This window comes from Balaenoptera borealis (assembly GCF_965194805.1).
Source record: "Balaenoptera borealis genome assembly, chromosome: 14".
In the NCBI taxonomy this organism is placed as follows: domain Eukaryota; kingdom Metazoa; phylum Chordata; class Mammalia; order Artiodactyla; family Balaenopteridae; genus Balaenoptera; species Balaenoptera borealis.
In genome coordinates, this window is record NC_138875.1 from 80975017 (window position 1) to 80992012 (window position 16996).

Sequence of the window (16996 nt, forward strand, 5' to 3'; positions counted from 1 at the left end):
TGAACAGAAGTTCTTAATTTTAATGAAGTTTAATTTATCAGTCATTTAAATTAGTCAGTGTTTTGTAGGTCCTGTTGAAAAAAATCTTTTCTTATTCTAGGTTTATCTTTCAGAAGCTTTATTTTTGTATCCTTACATTTAAGGTCTACCATCCCCCTGGAATTGATTTTATATATAGTGTGAAGCAAGATACTTTCTTTTTTCCATGTGGATTTCCACTGACTGAGCCCCAGTTTTGAAAAATAGTATCTTTCCCTACCACACTGCAATGGTCTCTGTCATAAATCAAGTAACCATATATTATAAGTCTGTTTCTGGACTGTATTCTCTTCTACTGATCTATTCATCTACCTTGCACCATTACCCCACTGTCTTAATTACTGTAGCTTCATCATAGTTTTTAATATCTGAAAGTATAAATCTTCGAACTTAGTTCATCATCAGGATTATCTTGGATATTCTTGGCCCTTTTTGTTTCCGTATACATTATGGAATTAGCATATCAATGCAAACAAAAAGAAACCTGTTGGGATTTTGACTGAGGTTTTGTTAGAATCTATAGTTCAACTTAGAGAGAATGACTTCTTTAGAATGTTGAGTCTTCCAATCCATGAATATTATTTATTCTTGCATTTATTTAGGTCTTGTATCAGTCAGGGTCCAATGAAGAGACGGAAGTTGGACCAGTAATTTGAATAGGGAAAATTTAATATAAAAATGTGTTGACTAGGGGCTTCCCTGGTGGCGCAGTGGTTGAGAATCTGCCTGCCACTGCAGGGGACACGGGTTCGAGCCCTGGTCTGGGAAGAGCCCACATGCCGCGGAGCAGCTAGGCCCGTGAGCAACAATTACTGAGCCTGCGCGTCTGGAGCCTGTGCTCAGCAACAAGAGAGGCCGCGATAGTGAGAGGCCCGCGCACCGCGATGAAGAGTGGCCCCCCGCTTGCTGCAACTAGAGAAAGCCCTCGCACAGAAACGAAGACCCAACGCAGCCAAAAATAAATAAATAAGTAAACTACATTCCTTTAAAAAAAAAAAAATGTGTTGACTAGTAAAAAGGCGGATCATTATTTAAAAGGGTAGAAGATGACAAAGGGGTACAGCAGGAGCAACTACAGAAAGTTGTTACTACCCCTGGGGCCAAGAGATAGTGAATAAATAAAGATGCTTGGAAACTTAAAAGGGCCCCCATCCCCACTGCCTAGGCTGAAATTCAGAGCTCTTTGGAGAAGGTGTGGGCCCCATAGAAATACGCAGTCCACCAATGATGGAGAAACAGGAAGATGTGGGCCACACCTGACCTATAGGAGTGGCCTACCTCTGGGTGGCGGAGGAAGTTGCCAGAGAGCATGGGCTGAACAGCTGGTCTGCAGAACTTCTGATATGGTGGGTTAGAAGTGGTGTAATAGGTATCCCTAACTCATTCCCAACCTCATAGAGAAAATCTTCAATATTTCACCATTACATGTGATGTTGGTGCTAGTTTTTTGTAGCTACCGTTTATCAAAAGTATCTTAGTGTGCTAAGATTAAACCATAAATGGGTATTTGACTTTTTCAAATGCTTTTCTTTATCTGTTGAGATCATTCTGTATTCTCTTTTGACATTTGTTCCATAAATGTGGACAATTATAGTGATTTCTTTTCAAATGTGAAATCAACTTTGTAGTCCTGGGATAAACCAAACTTGGTCATGATCTAGCATCCTTTTTATGTATAACTGCATTTGATTTGATAATATTTTGTTTGGGAGTTTTGCATCTGGGTCTGAGAGAGAGTTTGGACTGTACTTTTTTTTCTTATAGTTTCCTTGTCAGGTTTTGGTATCCAGGTGTTCGTATCAAGGTTATGTTGACCTTAAAAAATGAATTGAGAAATGTTTCTTTTTTTTCTATTTCCTAGTAGATGTTGTGTAAGGTCAGTATTATGTCTTGTTTAAACGCTTGAAAGGATTCGATATCTGGATCTAGATATTTCTTTGTGGGAATGTTAATTACAGATTCAATTTCTTTAATAGATATAGAAGTATTCAGGTATTTTATTTCTTCTTACGTCAGTTTTGGTAAGGTGTGTTTTTCTAATTTGCATACTTCATCTACATTGTCAAATTCTAATGGTATAAAGTTGTTTATAATCATATTGTTATCTTTTCAATGCCCATAGGATCTTGATTGGCATTTATCAATTTTATTAGCCTTTTTGAAGAACCAATTTTGGGCTTTGTTGATTTTCTCTATTGTAAGTTTGTTTTCTGTTTCATTGATTTTTTGCTTTTATCTTTGTTATTTTCTTCCTTCTACTTTGAGTTTGATTTGTTGTTCTTTTTCTAACTTCTTGAGATGGATATTTATATCATTGATTCCGTCCTATCTTGTTTTCTAATATATCCACTTAAAGCTGTGGGACTTCCCTGGGGGTCCCGTGGTTAAGACTCTGTGCTTCCACTGCAGGGGGCACAGGTTCGATCCTTGGTCGGGAGCTAAGATCCCACATGCTGCGAGGCATGGCCAAAAAATTAAAAAAGAAAAAAAGAAAAGAAAAAAAGCTGTAAGTTTTTGCCTAACTAGAGGTTTAGCTACTTACCATACTTTTTGATATGTCTTATTTTTATTATCATTCATTTCAAAATATTCCTACTTTCCTTTGTGACTTTTTCTTAATTTCCAGGCAGGTTTTAAAAGATTTTAAAGTTATTGTTGATTTCTAGCATAAATGCATTATAGTTAGAATATATATTCTGATTAATATTAATCCTTGAAATTTATTTAAATTTATCTTATGACCCATTTTAGGTAAATGTTCCATGTGCACTTGAAAAAAATGTGTACATATACCGCTATCCTTGGTGCAGTGGAGGATTTATACTGACTTCTCTCCTGTTTCACTAATCCTTTTTTTTAAAAAGCTGTGTCCAATCTATTGTTAAACATTCTAATACAAAATAAGTCAAATTCATTAATTGTGTTGCTTACATCTGTATACTCCTACCACTTTTTTGTCTGCTTGTTTTATTAGCTACTGAGAGAGGTTGTTAAAATATTCAACTATTACTATGGATTTTTCCACTTTTCTTTTTATTTATTTATTTACTGGCCACACCACGCGGCTTGTGGGATGTTAGTTCCCCACCCAGGGATCGAACCTGTGCCCCCTGCATTGGAAGCGTGGAGTCCTAACCACTGGACCGCCAGGGAATTCCCTCTTCTTAGTTTTTTGATTTGAGTATTTTGAAAGTATGCTATTATGTGCATGTGAATGTAAAATTGCTATCTCTTCCTGGTGAAATTAACCTTTTAAAATCTATTTTATTTTATATTATTTTTTATAGGACACTATACCAAACAATGAAAGGATACATATTATTTTCAAAGGTATATAGAGTGTTCAATCATAAAATGATTCAAAACATAGAATGGTCAAAATACAGAAGAATTGGAATTATTCAGCAAGGATTCTCTGACCACTGTGGAATTAAGCTAGAAAACCTGTGACTGCTAAGAAATTCAGCACTATACTTATTTTTTTAAAAAATCGGATTGTATTTGTCTTTATTTTAAATTAATTTTAAAAAAATTTTTAAAAATTAAAAAAAAAATTTAATTGAACTATAGTTGATCTACAACACTGTTAGTTTCGGATGCACAGCATAGTGATCCAGTAGTTGTATGCGTTACAATACGATCGCCACAAATTAACCTTTTTATTGAAAATTTTCTCTTTATTTCTAGTTATGCATCTTGACTTTAGGATTACTTGGCTTAATAATATTTTAACTATACCACCTTTCTTTTGGTTAGTGGTTTTTTTGTTTTTGTTTTTTCATTCTTTTACTTTCAGTCTTTCTGTGTCCTTATGTTTATGGTGTAGCTCATATAAGCAGCATATAACTGTTTTGTTCTAACGCACTCTGACAAGCTAGGTCTATTAATTGGAGTGTTTAATCAATTAACATGTAATGCAATTACTGATATATTTGATTTTATAACTACAATATTACTATTTTTTTCTTTTTGTTTTCTTTCCCCTGTCCTTTCCTGCCTGGGTTTTCGTTGCTGCACGCAGGCTTTCTCTGGTTGCGGCGAGCAGGGCTTACTCTTTGTTGCGGTGCGCGGGCTTCTCATTGCGGTGGCTTCTCTTATTGCGAAGCACGGGCTCTAGGCGTGCAGGCTTCAGTAGTTGCAGCATGTGGGCTCAGTAGTTGTGGCTCTCAGGCTCTAGAGTGCAGGCTCAGTAGTTGTGGCGCACGGGCTTAGTTGCTCCGTGGCATGTGGGATCTTCCTGGACCAGGGCTCGAACCCGTGTTCCCTGCATTGGCAGGCGGATTCTTAACCACTGTGCCACCAAGGAAGCCCTCAAATAGAATTTTTGAACGTTTGTAAATATTTTATCCAGCTTTTCTAGTTATACTTGTTGGGAATATTGGTCTGCCTCAGTTCTTCCATCACAGCTGCACTGGGAAGTTCCATGATTTTTTTTTTCTTCTGAATGCTTTCCCTTACACCCTTTATATTTTATTTATGCTTCTGGTCCTTTGTGATTTCTGCTTTCTGAATATTGCCTACCAGGGCTGCTGTGTGTTCAGTGTACTTGGTGTCTCCTGTGGTTGTGCGATGTGGAGGCCCTGTAGCTCACCCTGTGAGGCTCAGCATGATCTGGCCCCATGCTTACTCTCTCAGTGGTACTTTCCAGCCTCTCACCCTTAGGAAATATGCTTACAACCCATAATGGGCAAGAGAGGCCTCCTTCAGAGAGGGCTTTCTTAACATTTCAGCCAGGTTCTCTTAGCAAATTCTCATTAACATGTTATTTAATTTCTTCCTAGTGCTTCTTACAAGTGCACTTTTCCATTGATTTGTGGAGTTGGTTGAGTAATTTATCAATTCTCCTCCAGAATGGGGTCTGGAATGTGAAGACAGTGACCTTGTTGGTCTTGTTTACCACCATATCCCCTGTGTCCACCACAGTGCCTAATCCACATTTACCGAATTAATTTGAGCCTTATAATGATGGGAGATGAAAAGGAGGGGACGAGAACTAACAGTCATTAAAATTTTATCATGTTATTTAGTGTTTGCCTTAACTCTTTGAAGTGGATGGTGTTTCCATTTTGCATAGAGTAAACGATGGCTCAGAGACATTATGTTATTTTCCCCAAGCTACACCTTTGCTAAGTACTCAATCTAGAATTCAGTCCCAGGCCTACCTGATTCAGAAGTAACCCCAACATTATGAATTGTTAAATACTTCTCACTCTTCCATGCTTTTTGTATTTTCTTCCTTTTTTATTGACTTTTTAATCTTTATCTGAAACTCGTAGAATGCTAGGTTACATCAAGGGCTTTTCCTGAAAAAAAAAAAAAAAGCATAAAGAAGAGAAGCTGACAATTTCTTTCTGTTACTTCAAAAACAAAATGAGATGCCTTTTATATTTGGGTGGAAGGGTTATGGAGGTCAATCTAGATCACTGTGTAAACTCCTTATTTCCCTCAAATGGTCCAGTTGAGGGGGAACATTAATTCATTTAATGAACATTGGTTAAGTTCAATTAAAAAGAGGTACTTATAGTCATAGCAATAACTATTTAGTGAGCACCTACTGTGTGCCACGCACCACGCTGGTCACTTTACACACCTTCTCTTCAATGATCGAAACACTTTTGGAAAATAGGTATTATTATTTCTATTGTGCAGATTTGAAAATTGAGACTCAGAGAAGTAAAGAAAACTGCCTTAGGAAGCTTCAGATCTGGAATTTGAACTCCTTCCGGACTTCCATAAAGACCACTTATTTCTATGTACACTGCTCAAGGCGTCAACCTTGGAACACAGAAGGAGCTTAGTAATGTTGTTTGCTTTTTTCAGTTTAGTGATAATATGGTGAGCTTCCCAGGAAAGAGTTGCAAAGTCTTATAATGAGGCTTCTTTTTGTCTTGCCAGGGAATGTGAACAGTATCTCCAAATTGACCCCAAAGGTTCTGAGTCACGACAGCTTGAAAGTGTCAGGTAAGGATCACATCGGTCTCACCTGCAGGCTGTACTCCACTGTTTGCTCCAAATATTTTCTGGTTGCAAATGTTATTGATCTGACAGTTGATTTCCCGAGACGCATTAGTTCCAAGCTGGTGCAATATGAAAGTCTCCTCCTAAGGAAATTGGCCTTGTGAATAGTTATCCCGTGGGAAGATCATGCTGCACTTATTGCTTTACTAATATGGTGAAGAGGCCGCAAATACAATTAGCAGGCCTGGTTGGTGATTTTCCAATAATGATGTTTGGGGCATGTTATTGGTTTAGCTGTAATTGAGCTTAGGATGATCTGGAAATGTCTAAACTGGTGTGAAAGTCATCCTCAGCTTTTGCTCCAGTATGGATGCTCATGACTGAGGTGGGCTGATTACACTTGGATGTGCTGAGCCTGGGGGGATGTGGTCCTGGACGGCTGTGGCTTGTCTCTCAAATTCTGTTTCCTTTCACACTGTCACTAGTAAGGTGACAACTTCTTCATAATCTTCTACCCTCTCCCAAATCCCACCCCATCCTTGTCATTTGCTGTTTACTGTATATTTTCTAGCTCTCTTATTTCTCATACAAGTATAATTTGTTCAATGTATGTTAAAGTCATCTTTGTTAGGATTATTAATGCTAGCTGCCACAGTAGACGAGACCTGAAATCTCAGTGGTCGAACATCACAAAAGTTTATTTTTTGCTCAGATAAAGCCTCATGTGAGGTGGCAAAGGCTCTCCTCCATCTGGTGAGTCAGGGATCCAGGGATTCCTTCCATCCTGTGTCATTGTCACCTCCGCACATGTCTGTTGGGAGAGAGTTCTCCCTGGATTCACTGGGTTCTTGTATGGTCTGGGCCTTCCCGGGAACGGACACTGATAAGTTTCGTTCAAGGCTGATTGAATAGCAAGCTGAAGATAGAGAAACTCTCTCTCCCAGGAGACATTCCAAGATAAGAAAGTTCCCTTCTCTTCCTGGAGGATATTTGCTTACCTTTGTAGGGCAGTAAACCTACAGCAAGCCCCATATTCCAGAGACATTTACTTACCTTCCAGGGTAAGGAATAATCTCTCTCTAGAGGGGAGGATGGGCAGGTAACCACCAGCTTGATAGAAACTTAGCATCTCCCAAGTTCAGGGTTCTTCTCCAGTGCCGTTAGCCAAGTAGAGGAGGCCAGACTCTTCTCACTCCCTGCTGCTGTCCAGTGTCGTAAACATACCTTCTTCCCTTCTCCCACCCAAACCTCTTTCACGAGGGGCTGTAATGGGTCCCAAGCAAAGCAGTTCCAGATTGCAAAAGAGAATTATAATGCGATTTACGGGTAAAGAAGGGGCCAGTTACAGGTCAGCTAATGGTGAGAGGATGCACTTGAAAGTTTCCTCTTTGAGTTATTAGTCCTCATTAAAATTAATACTCGACAACTGTGTGATTATCAGTGTAATTCTCCAACAGTGAGTGCACTGGGAGTTTGCAAATATAATGCTATGGCAAATTCATTATTTAAAGGGTGTCTATGTTAAATCATAAAATGCAAAAGATTTCTTAGTAAGCTCATTCAAATCCACAAATATTTTTGAGCGCCTAGGCACTTGGGATACATTGCATCTGAACAAGATACTATTACTGCCTCTCAGAAGACTGTGGTTTAGTGAAGAACTACTTGCCTCAAGTACTGTGCAGTCAGATTTATTACATTAGGCTGAAAGGAATACACATCTGTTCTTAAATCTACCCCGTCCCCTGTAATATATGCTCATGATTCCTACCTAGTTTTTTCTGTAAATATTCCTTCCACTTTGCAGTCCTCTCTCTCGATCCTCTCCTTTTCTTTCTGTTTCTTTGGGATCTACAAGCTGCTTAATAACTAAGTAGGGGCTATGCTAGGCAAGACTTCTTTGGTTGGAAGTGACAGAAACCCAGTTCGAAGTGGCTAAAGTCACAAAAGGGGATGTTTAGTGAATTATATGAATGAACTGTCATTCGAGCTTCAGGCTCAGCTGGCTCCAGGGGCTCAAATGATGACATCAGGACTGTCTCTCTCTTTCCATCTCTCTGTTATGTTTTCTTCTATATTGGTCTTTTCCGTATGGTGACCCCAGCAGTTCCATTCCACACTTTTTTTTTGCAACACACAATCTTGCAAATGAAGAAATTCTCTGTACTTAGGTTTTTAACAAATGTCTTGGGTTGAATCAATCACTCTGACCAGGGGAAGGGAAATATTTTGGCCAGATCTGGGTCACAAATTTTTATGGGCTGAGTTTTGTCTCCCCCAGATTCATATGTTGAAGTCCTAACCCCCCAGTATCTCATAATGTGACTATATTTTGGAGATAGGGTCTTTAAAGAGGTAATTAAGGTAAAATTAGGTCATTTGGTTGGGCCCTAATCCAATATGACTGGTGTCCTCACAAGAAGAGGAAATTAGGACACAGACACATACAGAGGGAAGACCATGTGAAGACACAGGGAGAAGATGACCGTCTGCAAGCCAAGGAGAGAGGCCTCAGAAGAAATTAACCCTGCCAACGCCTTGATCTCAGACCTTTAGCCTCCAGAACTGTGAGAAATTTTTGTTGTTTAAGTTACCCAGTCTGTGAAGCCCTAGCAAACTAATACATAGTTTCAGCCCTGGAGTTGGGGTGAATTTAGTCCCTCTTGAACCACCCTGAGCAGAGAAGGGGTGGTTACTCCAACGAAACCCAAGGGGCTATTACTACAAGGAAGAATAATGGCCTAGTAGGGGAAAGAAATCTAGATTGTCTACCCACTGGGTCAGATTCATAATAATTTTTAGACGTTCATTATGTGTTAGGTCTTGAAAATATTTATACTTAATACAACAACCCCATGAGGTAGATACTATTATTTTCCTCATTTTACAGATTGGAAAACTGAGGCACACACAAGTTAAATGACTTACCCAAGGTCACGCAGTTAGCAAGTACCAGAGCCAAGATTTACATCCACACCTGTCAGGCTGTAGAACTGCAGCTTTGTACCGCTAGACTCTTGAGAGCCAATGATTGCTAGCTTCAGATGCTCTTGCTTTTCTATTCCCAAGATTGAAAAAGCTTTGACTTGAGGCATGGGAAGGATGTATGTTAACATGTTAATTAAGGAAAGTTCATAGTCTGCAGAATTCACAAGTCTATTTTCAGAACTGTTTCTTATCTGGGCAAGCCTTTGACTGATTCGAGTTAATTAGCATTGCAGAACATGAAATAATTGCTGTTGTTCCTCAGAATTGAGGCCAGGAAGATATCCAGTGACCTGTAACCACCCCAGCCCTGCCCCCTAAGTCTGAGGATCAGAACTCCAAAGCCTCAGCAAAGAGACGAGATGTAGAATTCATCAATTCAGCTGCTCCTTTCCCTCTTCTGTGTTTACTCTGTTTTCTGTCCCATGATTAGCAAGGGAAGCCCCACACCTCTCTGAATGGGTGGGCTAAAGACTACAGTTGTGTAAGGGATCTGTCCTGAATTTTATAAATAGGATTTCCAGTTTGAACCATGTAGGCTGATATTTGAGCATTTCACTTAGGAAACAAATTCAGAAAATATCAGACCCATTCATGGTCATCGTATTTTTTCCAAGTGGTTCTGATATTTCTGTCGAAACCGTCTGGTGACCCTATGCATAAATCCTGACTGTCTTTGGCAAGACTTATTGCCTGCAAGAAAGGGCAATCCATGCAAGCTAGTTCACAAACAAAACTCAGGAGGTCTTTGTTATTGAGTATTTATCATCTGAGTCCTGGAGATGATGGAGTTGTGTAGAGACGTAAAAGTTGTCCTCCAGCTCTTTCAGTAATTGTACAACATCAATTGTTAAAAATTTTAATGATTAATATTAGCATGAATCCTTTTCTACCACATCAGCTTCCTTGTGGCTTAGTCTCTCTGAAGGACCCCCTGAATTTTGAGTGCCCATCACATGTCCTGGGAGGGATTGCTGTTTCTTATAGCAAATGAGTCCTATCAAAGAGAATCAGCCTCTCACTGACTGTCTGACCCTGGTGCATATGCAGTGTAATCCAACTGCAAATGTTTGATTGGAAATCTTGCCCAAAGTGCAGGATTCCATGAAGTTGATGAAACGTGCTTAAAGAACAGAAAAATCACAGACAACCCCTGGGAGTCTGGTGGTCTTAGAACAATCAGTACTGATACCCAGCCAGAACCCACAGATTCAGCCACGCTGGCTGTTGTGGTGACTGTTGATCATTCCATGCTGTCATATCAGTTATTCAGTGTTTCGAACATCCCTCCCCCCAAAGAGTTAACAGTTGAAGAAAAAAAAAAAATGACAAGGAAAGTGACACGGTGAGCGCTTCAAAAGAGAAAGATTTAAATATCAAAAGATTCAAGAAGGCCTTAGGAAAAATTGGTGAAGCCCTTGAATATTTTTTTAAATGACCTTTTTGCTATCATGCTATGAAAGCCAAAGCTGAAGTGAAGGATTTTGTCAGAAAAATTACCCCCAAAAAACCCTTACTGCTTAATTCACTTTTCGTTCTTCATAAGAACTCATGTGTTGTTGAAATGGTAACCTAAATTTTGTTAGGTTGATAAGCTTTAGTTTCATTTTTCAAGATAAATTTCCAACTCAAACCCTTTTTCTTCCCCCCAGTTTGCTATGAAAATTTGGGATCAGTATCGAGTCTCTTTAAATGTATTCTGCCAAGATTGACTCTCTCCTCAAGGATAGAAACAAAAAGCCAGGGAGGGAAGTCCCGCCCCCCCACTTTCCTCATGGAGCTGCATGGTCTTTCTCTTCCACTTCTCGCCATGACCACTCCACTCCCTGCTTCTCTCTGCACATCTGTGTTCTCTGCTCACTCACGGTGTGCCTGTCAAAGCACCCATACTTCATAACATGTGTCTCCCCTTCCCATTACATGCCCTTAGCCATAAGGATTGGTTAAGAGATGGGCATGTTGCTCAACTTGGACCCGTAATGGTCAGGAGAAGGAGTTTTGTTTAAAGAGTTAGGAGGATATGCACCTGAACTTGTTGGCAGCTTGTCCTGTTGAGAAATGAAACAACCTGGAGGAGATCAGGACCAAGAGGTGGAGAGAAAATAGGTCCTGCTGACGATGTTTGAGTTGCTGGATCCCACCATGCCTGAAACTGGAAAGACTCCCTCAGACTTCCGGCCAACCTTTCTCCCTTTTGCATAAACTGGGTCGAATTGGGTTTTATGTCACTTTTACCAAAAAAGCCGTAACTAACACAACATGCTTATTTGAATATGATAGTAATAATCCCTCTTAACCATTCCAAGGTACTTTTCCAGCCATCATCCCATCTGATTCTTTCAGTGACCCTACAATACAGACAGGGCAAGAAGGATAATCATCTTGATGGAGATTGCTGCCAGGTTTAGGGGGCTACAGTGATGTTTTCTCAAGCACTTGGAAAACACAAGAAGTAAAGATTGCCTTCTGAGAGTTAAACCATGAAGCCAATATATTATAGATCAAAGCAGAGCAATGCAGGGTCACCTTAAAGAGACAGAATGGCTCCTAGGCCTGCAAGACTTGTCTGTCATGTGACTGAATGTGTTAACATATTTAAAGCAAGGTTGTATCCATCATGATCTGCCGTGGGGGCCTAAAGGACAGAGTTGCAAATGCCCACCTTGGCAGCGTAGCCACTGCAGGTTGTCCCAGTGGAGAGGGAGTCTTGATCTTTGCCAGGCTGCATTTAGAGATATGCTTTCAGCCACAAGTCGTATAAAAGCAGGTTGATAACTGTGGTCAATTAAAGGTGGCTGGAACTTCCTTGCCACTCCTCTCATTAAGAGGCAATGTCAAAAAAAAAAAAAAAAAAAAAGAGGCAGTGTCTCCTTCCCTTCCTCTTGAACCTGGGCTCACCCTGTGACTTACTTTGAAAAATAAAATGAAGTGGAAGTGATGCTCTGTAATTTCCGAGGCTGGGCTGCAAAAGATCTGCAACTTCTACATTTGCACACTTGGAAGACTCCCTTTTGGGACCCAGCTGCCATGCTGTGAGAAACCCAAGCCATACCGAGAAAGGCTGAGCTGTCAGCCAACTGCCAGGCACGTGAACGAGCTCCTTTGGGCATTCAACCCAGTCGAGTTTCCAGATGATCGCAACCCCAGTCAACACCACGTGGAGAGAATAACTGCCCTGCTGAGCCCAGTCAACTCACAGAATCATGAGAGATAATAATGGTTGTTGTTTAAAGCCACTTAATTTTGGAGTGATTTGTAATCATGCAACAGGTAACTGAAACAACAATGGATTAAGCAACAAAGACATTTAATGATCTTCTCTAATGGGAAGTCTGGATGTAGGAAGTTTCAGGTTTGGTGCAGCAGATCAACAATACTATCAATGATCCATGTGTCTAAGGTTTCCATTCCATAAACCTTAGCACATTGGCTTTTCATCTTCCTCATAGTTGCAAGATGGCTACTGCAGCTCCAGGTATCACATCCATGCTTAAGCAAAAAGAAGGGGAAAGAGGTAGTACCAGTGAGCTCTTCTCTTGCCTCCGTACCTCTCACCAGGAAGGCAAATATCTTCCCAGAACCCCCTAAGATGACTTGCCATTGTGTTTCATTGGCCAGCTATGACCACCCATAGTTCTAAGGAAAGTGAGTGTATGTTTATCTAATCTCTACAATGTGAAGCAACCATGGGAAAGGGAATTGACAATGGCCTTTTGGCAACAACCAAAAATCTCTGCCACAAGATGGATGCAGATATTGCTGCCAATTGACTCGTACTAGTTACGATCCCATCTGAACTATCTTTTCCATGAAATGCTTGCTCCCAGCCATTTCAGTTTGCTGCCACTAAACATTGTCTCTCCTTGTCCTGAGTTTATGCATCAAGAAACCAGATTATTATTTATTCCCCCAGGCTGGTCTTCTTACCAGGAGAGAAAGTACTGGTTGTGTAGACTTTCTGAACCAATCCCTACTGTAGTAATTTCTCTTTGCACATGAACAAGTTGTCATCTGGTTTACACATCAGTCTCAAAGTGTGGCTAATGTGAGTCTAATCCCTAGGGATGATACTGCGCTGTGTGCTGAGAAAGCCAGGTTTCCATATTTGTAATGATCTGGGTGCAATCACCCAACCTTCATGCTGTCACATAAATCTCTTAGGGAGACAGCTTCTGGTTCTTTCTTCTGGTGGAGACACAATCAGTGACTGAGAGAAGACATCAGGAATCACTACAGAGATGAGAATGAATGGGGCTGAGTGGCCATTTGTCATGCTCCCTGACTTGAATACCCAGAGACCCTAGTGACTTCAGGCTGATGGAGATGTTTGATCTCACAACCCAGGTTTTATGATTCTATCCTGATTTAAAACTGTCTTGCTAACCTTAAAAGGTCAGTGTAATGGTTAAGAGCATCAGTGCAGGCTTGTCTGGCAGCTCGACCACATATTGACTGTGTGATTTTGGGAAAATGTTTTCCCCTCTCTGGGCCTCAGTTTCCTCATCTGTAAAATGGAGACAATATTCAGACCTCTACCTTGCAAGGCTGCCATGAGAACTGATAGTGTGATATATGCAAAGGGCTTGGCACAGTATCTGGCTGGAGCTGGCGCTCACTGAGCGAGAGCCGTTTTTATTTTTATAGACCTTGTCTCCCAACTGGAGGTCAGAAAACCTAGTCACCCATAGCCATGCTGCTTCATCCTTATAGGCCTGATTCACATATTCAGTAATTATGCAGTGAGTGTCAGTGGTGCACAAAACACCACACTCCCACTGAGGGGGATAAAAAAAAGAAATGTAAGACATGCTCCCTGGGCTCAGAGAAGTTATAACCTGGTCGGACAGGCAGTATATAAAAACATGAAATGGTTAAGCAACCGTACCTGACACATCAAGATGATGGAGGAGCCCTGAGTGCAATGGCAGCTGCTTTCACATCGCCTGTCCTGTCCTGGTGAAGTGGGAATAGCAGTGGACTTGGAGTCAGACAGCCTTCCCTGGACACTCCCCATCCCAGGCTGGGTTAGAGGCCCCCTGTTGCCCTTGGGATATCCCCTTTGACAGTGCTTACCATGCTGAAATGTAACCGTTCACTGTCCAGTCTTCCTTGTTAAGTTGGGAGCAGTGGGAGGCACTCATTCATTCATTCATTCATTGGGCACATTTTTATTAGGTATCTGCTCTATGCCAAGCAGTGTTCTAGGCAAGGAGAACAAGACAGCCATTGCTTATATTCCTGAAGACAAGAGTCGAGTTGTGTGGAAAGATAATAAGTAAATACATAGTTATATACAGTGTTGGGTGGTGGTAAGTGCTGGGAAGAGATTTCAAGCAGGATCAGGGATGCTGTAGACATGGGGATGCTCCACCCACGTGTCCTGACAAAGAAGGACTTGCTGGTTGGCTGTGGGAGGGTGGTCAGCAGACAGCCCGCACCTGTCAGCTCCTTCAGGGTCAGCCTGAGCTGCAAAGACACCTTGCCAAGCTCACACCTTTTCCAGGGCAACCTGCATCCAGTGACTGCAAGAAGAGGGGGATACATTTCAGGCTGACTCGGAACATTTTGGGGGACAGTACTTGCCTGCAGAGCTCTTTGCTCGTGTGGACAAGGCTTTGTCAACCAAAACAGTTGATCTTCCCCCCTTTTCTCAAACCTGCTTTCCCCTCTACACGCTGTGTTTGCTTCTGGACAACCCAACATGCGACAAGGTGATGGAGCCTCAGGGCACGGGAGGGGCTTGCCAGTTTGGATAAGGTGGTCAGGGTAGTCCTCCCTGAGAAGGTGACATTTGAGCAGAGACCACGAGGGGAGGGGGTCAGTTATGCAAAGATCTGGAGGAACAGCATTCCAGGCAGAAGGAACAGCACAAACAGAAAAACCCCAAAGTTAGCAGAAGGAAAGAAATCATAAAGATCAGATGAGAAATAAATGAAAAAGAAATGAAGGAAATGATAGCAAAGATCAATAAAACTAAAAGGTGGTTCTTTGAGAAGATAAACAAAATTGATAAACCATTAGCCAGACTCATCAAGAAAAAAAGGGAGAAAACTCAAATCAATAGAATTAGAAATGAAAAAGGAGAAGTAACAACTGACACTGCAGAAATACAAAGGATCATGAGAGATTACTACAAGCAACTCTATGCCAATAAAATGGACAACCTGGAAGAAATGGACAAATTCTTAGAAATGCACAACCTTCCGAGACTGAACCAGGAAGAAATAGAAAATATGAACAGAACAATCACAAGCACTGAAATTGAAACTGTGATTAAAAATCTTCCAACAAACAAAAGCCCAGGACCAGCTGGCTTCACAGGCGAATTCTATCAAATATTTAGAGAAGAGCTAACACCTATCCTTCTCAAACTCTTCCAAAATATAGCAGAGGGAGGAACACTCCCAAACTCATTCTCCGAGACCACCATCACCCTGATACCAAAACCAAACAAAGATGTCGCAAAGAAAGAAAACTACAGGCCAATATCACTGATGAACATAGGTGCAAAAATCCTCAACAAAATACTAACAAACAGAATCCAGCAGCACATTAAAAGGATCATACACCATGATCAAGTGGGGTTTGTCCCAGGAATACAAGGATTCTTCAATATATGCAAATCAATCAATGTGATACACCATATTAACAAATTGAAGGAGAAAAACCATATGATCATCTCAATCGATGCAGAGAAAGCTTTTGACACAATTCAATACCCATTTATTATAAGAACCCTGCAGAAAGCAGGCATAGAGGGAACTTTCCTCAATGTAATAAAGGCCATATATGACAAACCCACAGCCAACATCGTCCTCAATGGTGAAAAACTGAAACCATTTCCACTAAGATCAGGAACAAGACAAGGTTGCCCACTCTCACCACTATTATTCAACATAGTTTTGGAAGTTTTAGCCACAGCAATCAGAGAAGAAAAAGAAATAAAAGGAATCCAAATTGGAAAAGAAGAAGTAAAGCTGTCACTGTTTGCAGATGACATGATACTATACATAGAGAATCCTAAAGATGCTACCAGAAAACTACTAGAGCTAATCAATGAATTTGGTAAAGTAGCAGGATACAAAATTAATGCACACAAATCTCTTGCATTCCTATACACTAATGATGAAAAATCTGAAAGTGAAATTAAGAAAACACTCCCATTTACCATTGCAACAAAAGGAATAAAATATCTAGGAATAAACCTACCTAAGGAGACAAAAGACCTGTATGCAGAAAATTATAAGACACTGATGAAAGAAATTAAAGATGATACAAATAGATGGAGAGATATACCATGTTCTTGGATTGGAAGAATAAACATTATGAAAATGACTCTACTACCCAAAGCAATCTACAGATTCAGTGCAATCCCTATCAACCTACCACTGGCAGTTTTCACAGAACTAGAACAAAAAATTTCACAATTTGTATGGGAACACAAAAGACCCCGAATAGCCAAAGCAATCTTGAGAACGAAAAAGGGAGCTGGAGGAATCAGGCTCCCTGACTTCAGACTATACTACAAAGCTACAGTCATCAAGACAGTATAGTACTGGCACAAAAACAGAAATATAGATCAATGGAACAGGATAGAAAGCCCAGAGATAAACCCACGCACATAGGGTCACCTTATCTTTGATAAAGGAGGCAAGAATATACAGTGGAGAAAAGACAGCCTCTTCAATAAGTGGTGCTGGGAAAACTGGACAGCTACATGTAAAAGAATGAAATTAGAACACTCCCTAACACCATACACAAAAATAAACTCAAAATGGATTCGAGACCTAAATGTAAGGCCAGACACAATTGAACTCTTAGAGGAAAACATAGGCAGAACACTCTATGACATAAATCACAGCAAGATCCTTTTTGACCCACCTCCTAGAGAAATGGAAATAAAAACAAAAATAAACAAATGGGACCTAATGAAACTTCAAAGCTTTTGCACAGCAAAGGAAACCATAAACAAGACGCAAAGACAGCCCTCAGAATGGGAGAAAATATTTGCCAA

General features: G+C 40.5%; 1 protein-coding gene across 14 annotated transcripts in view; it reads left to right on the plus strand.

Annotated features, from left to right (window-relative positions):
• Positions 1-16996, plus strand: part of SUDS3 (SDS3 homolog, SIN3A corepressor complex component) — a 384413-nt gene that overhangs the window by 146343 nt on the left and 221074 nt on the right. For 11 of the 14 annotated variants that reach the window (XM_082355963.1, XM_082355973.1, XM_082355977.1 and 8 more), the window contains one exon: positions 5935-6000. The exons of 2 other annotated variants lie outside the window; for them this stretch is intronic. In XM_082355963.1, coding sequence (XP_082212089.1) covers positions 5935-6000 — 66 coding nt within the window. Of the gene's footprint in view, positions 1-5934; positions 6001-11288; positions 15960-16996 lie in introns of those variants that run through there. One more of the 14 variants, XM_082355980.1, reaches the window with a different exon arrangement.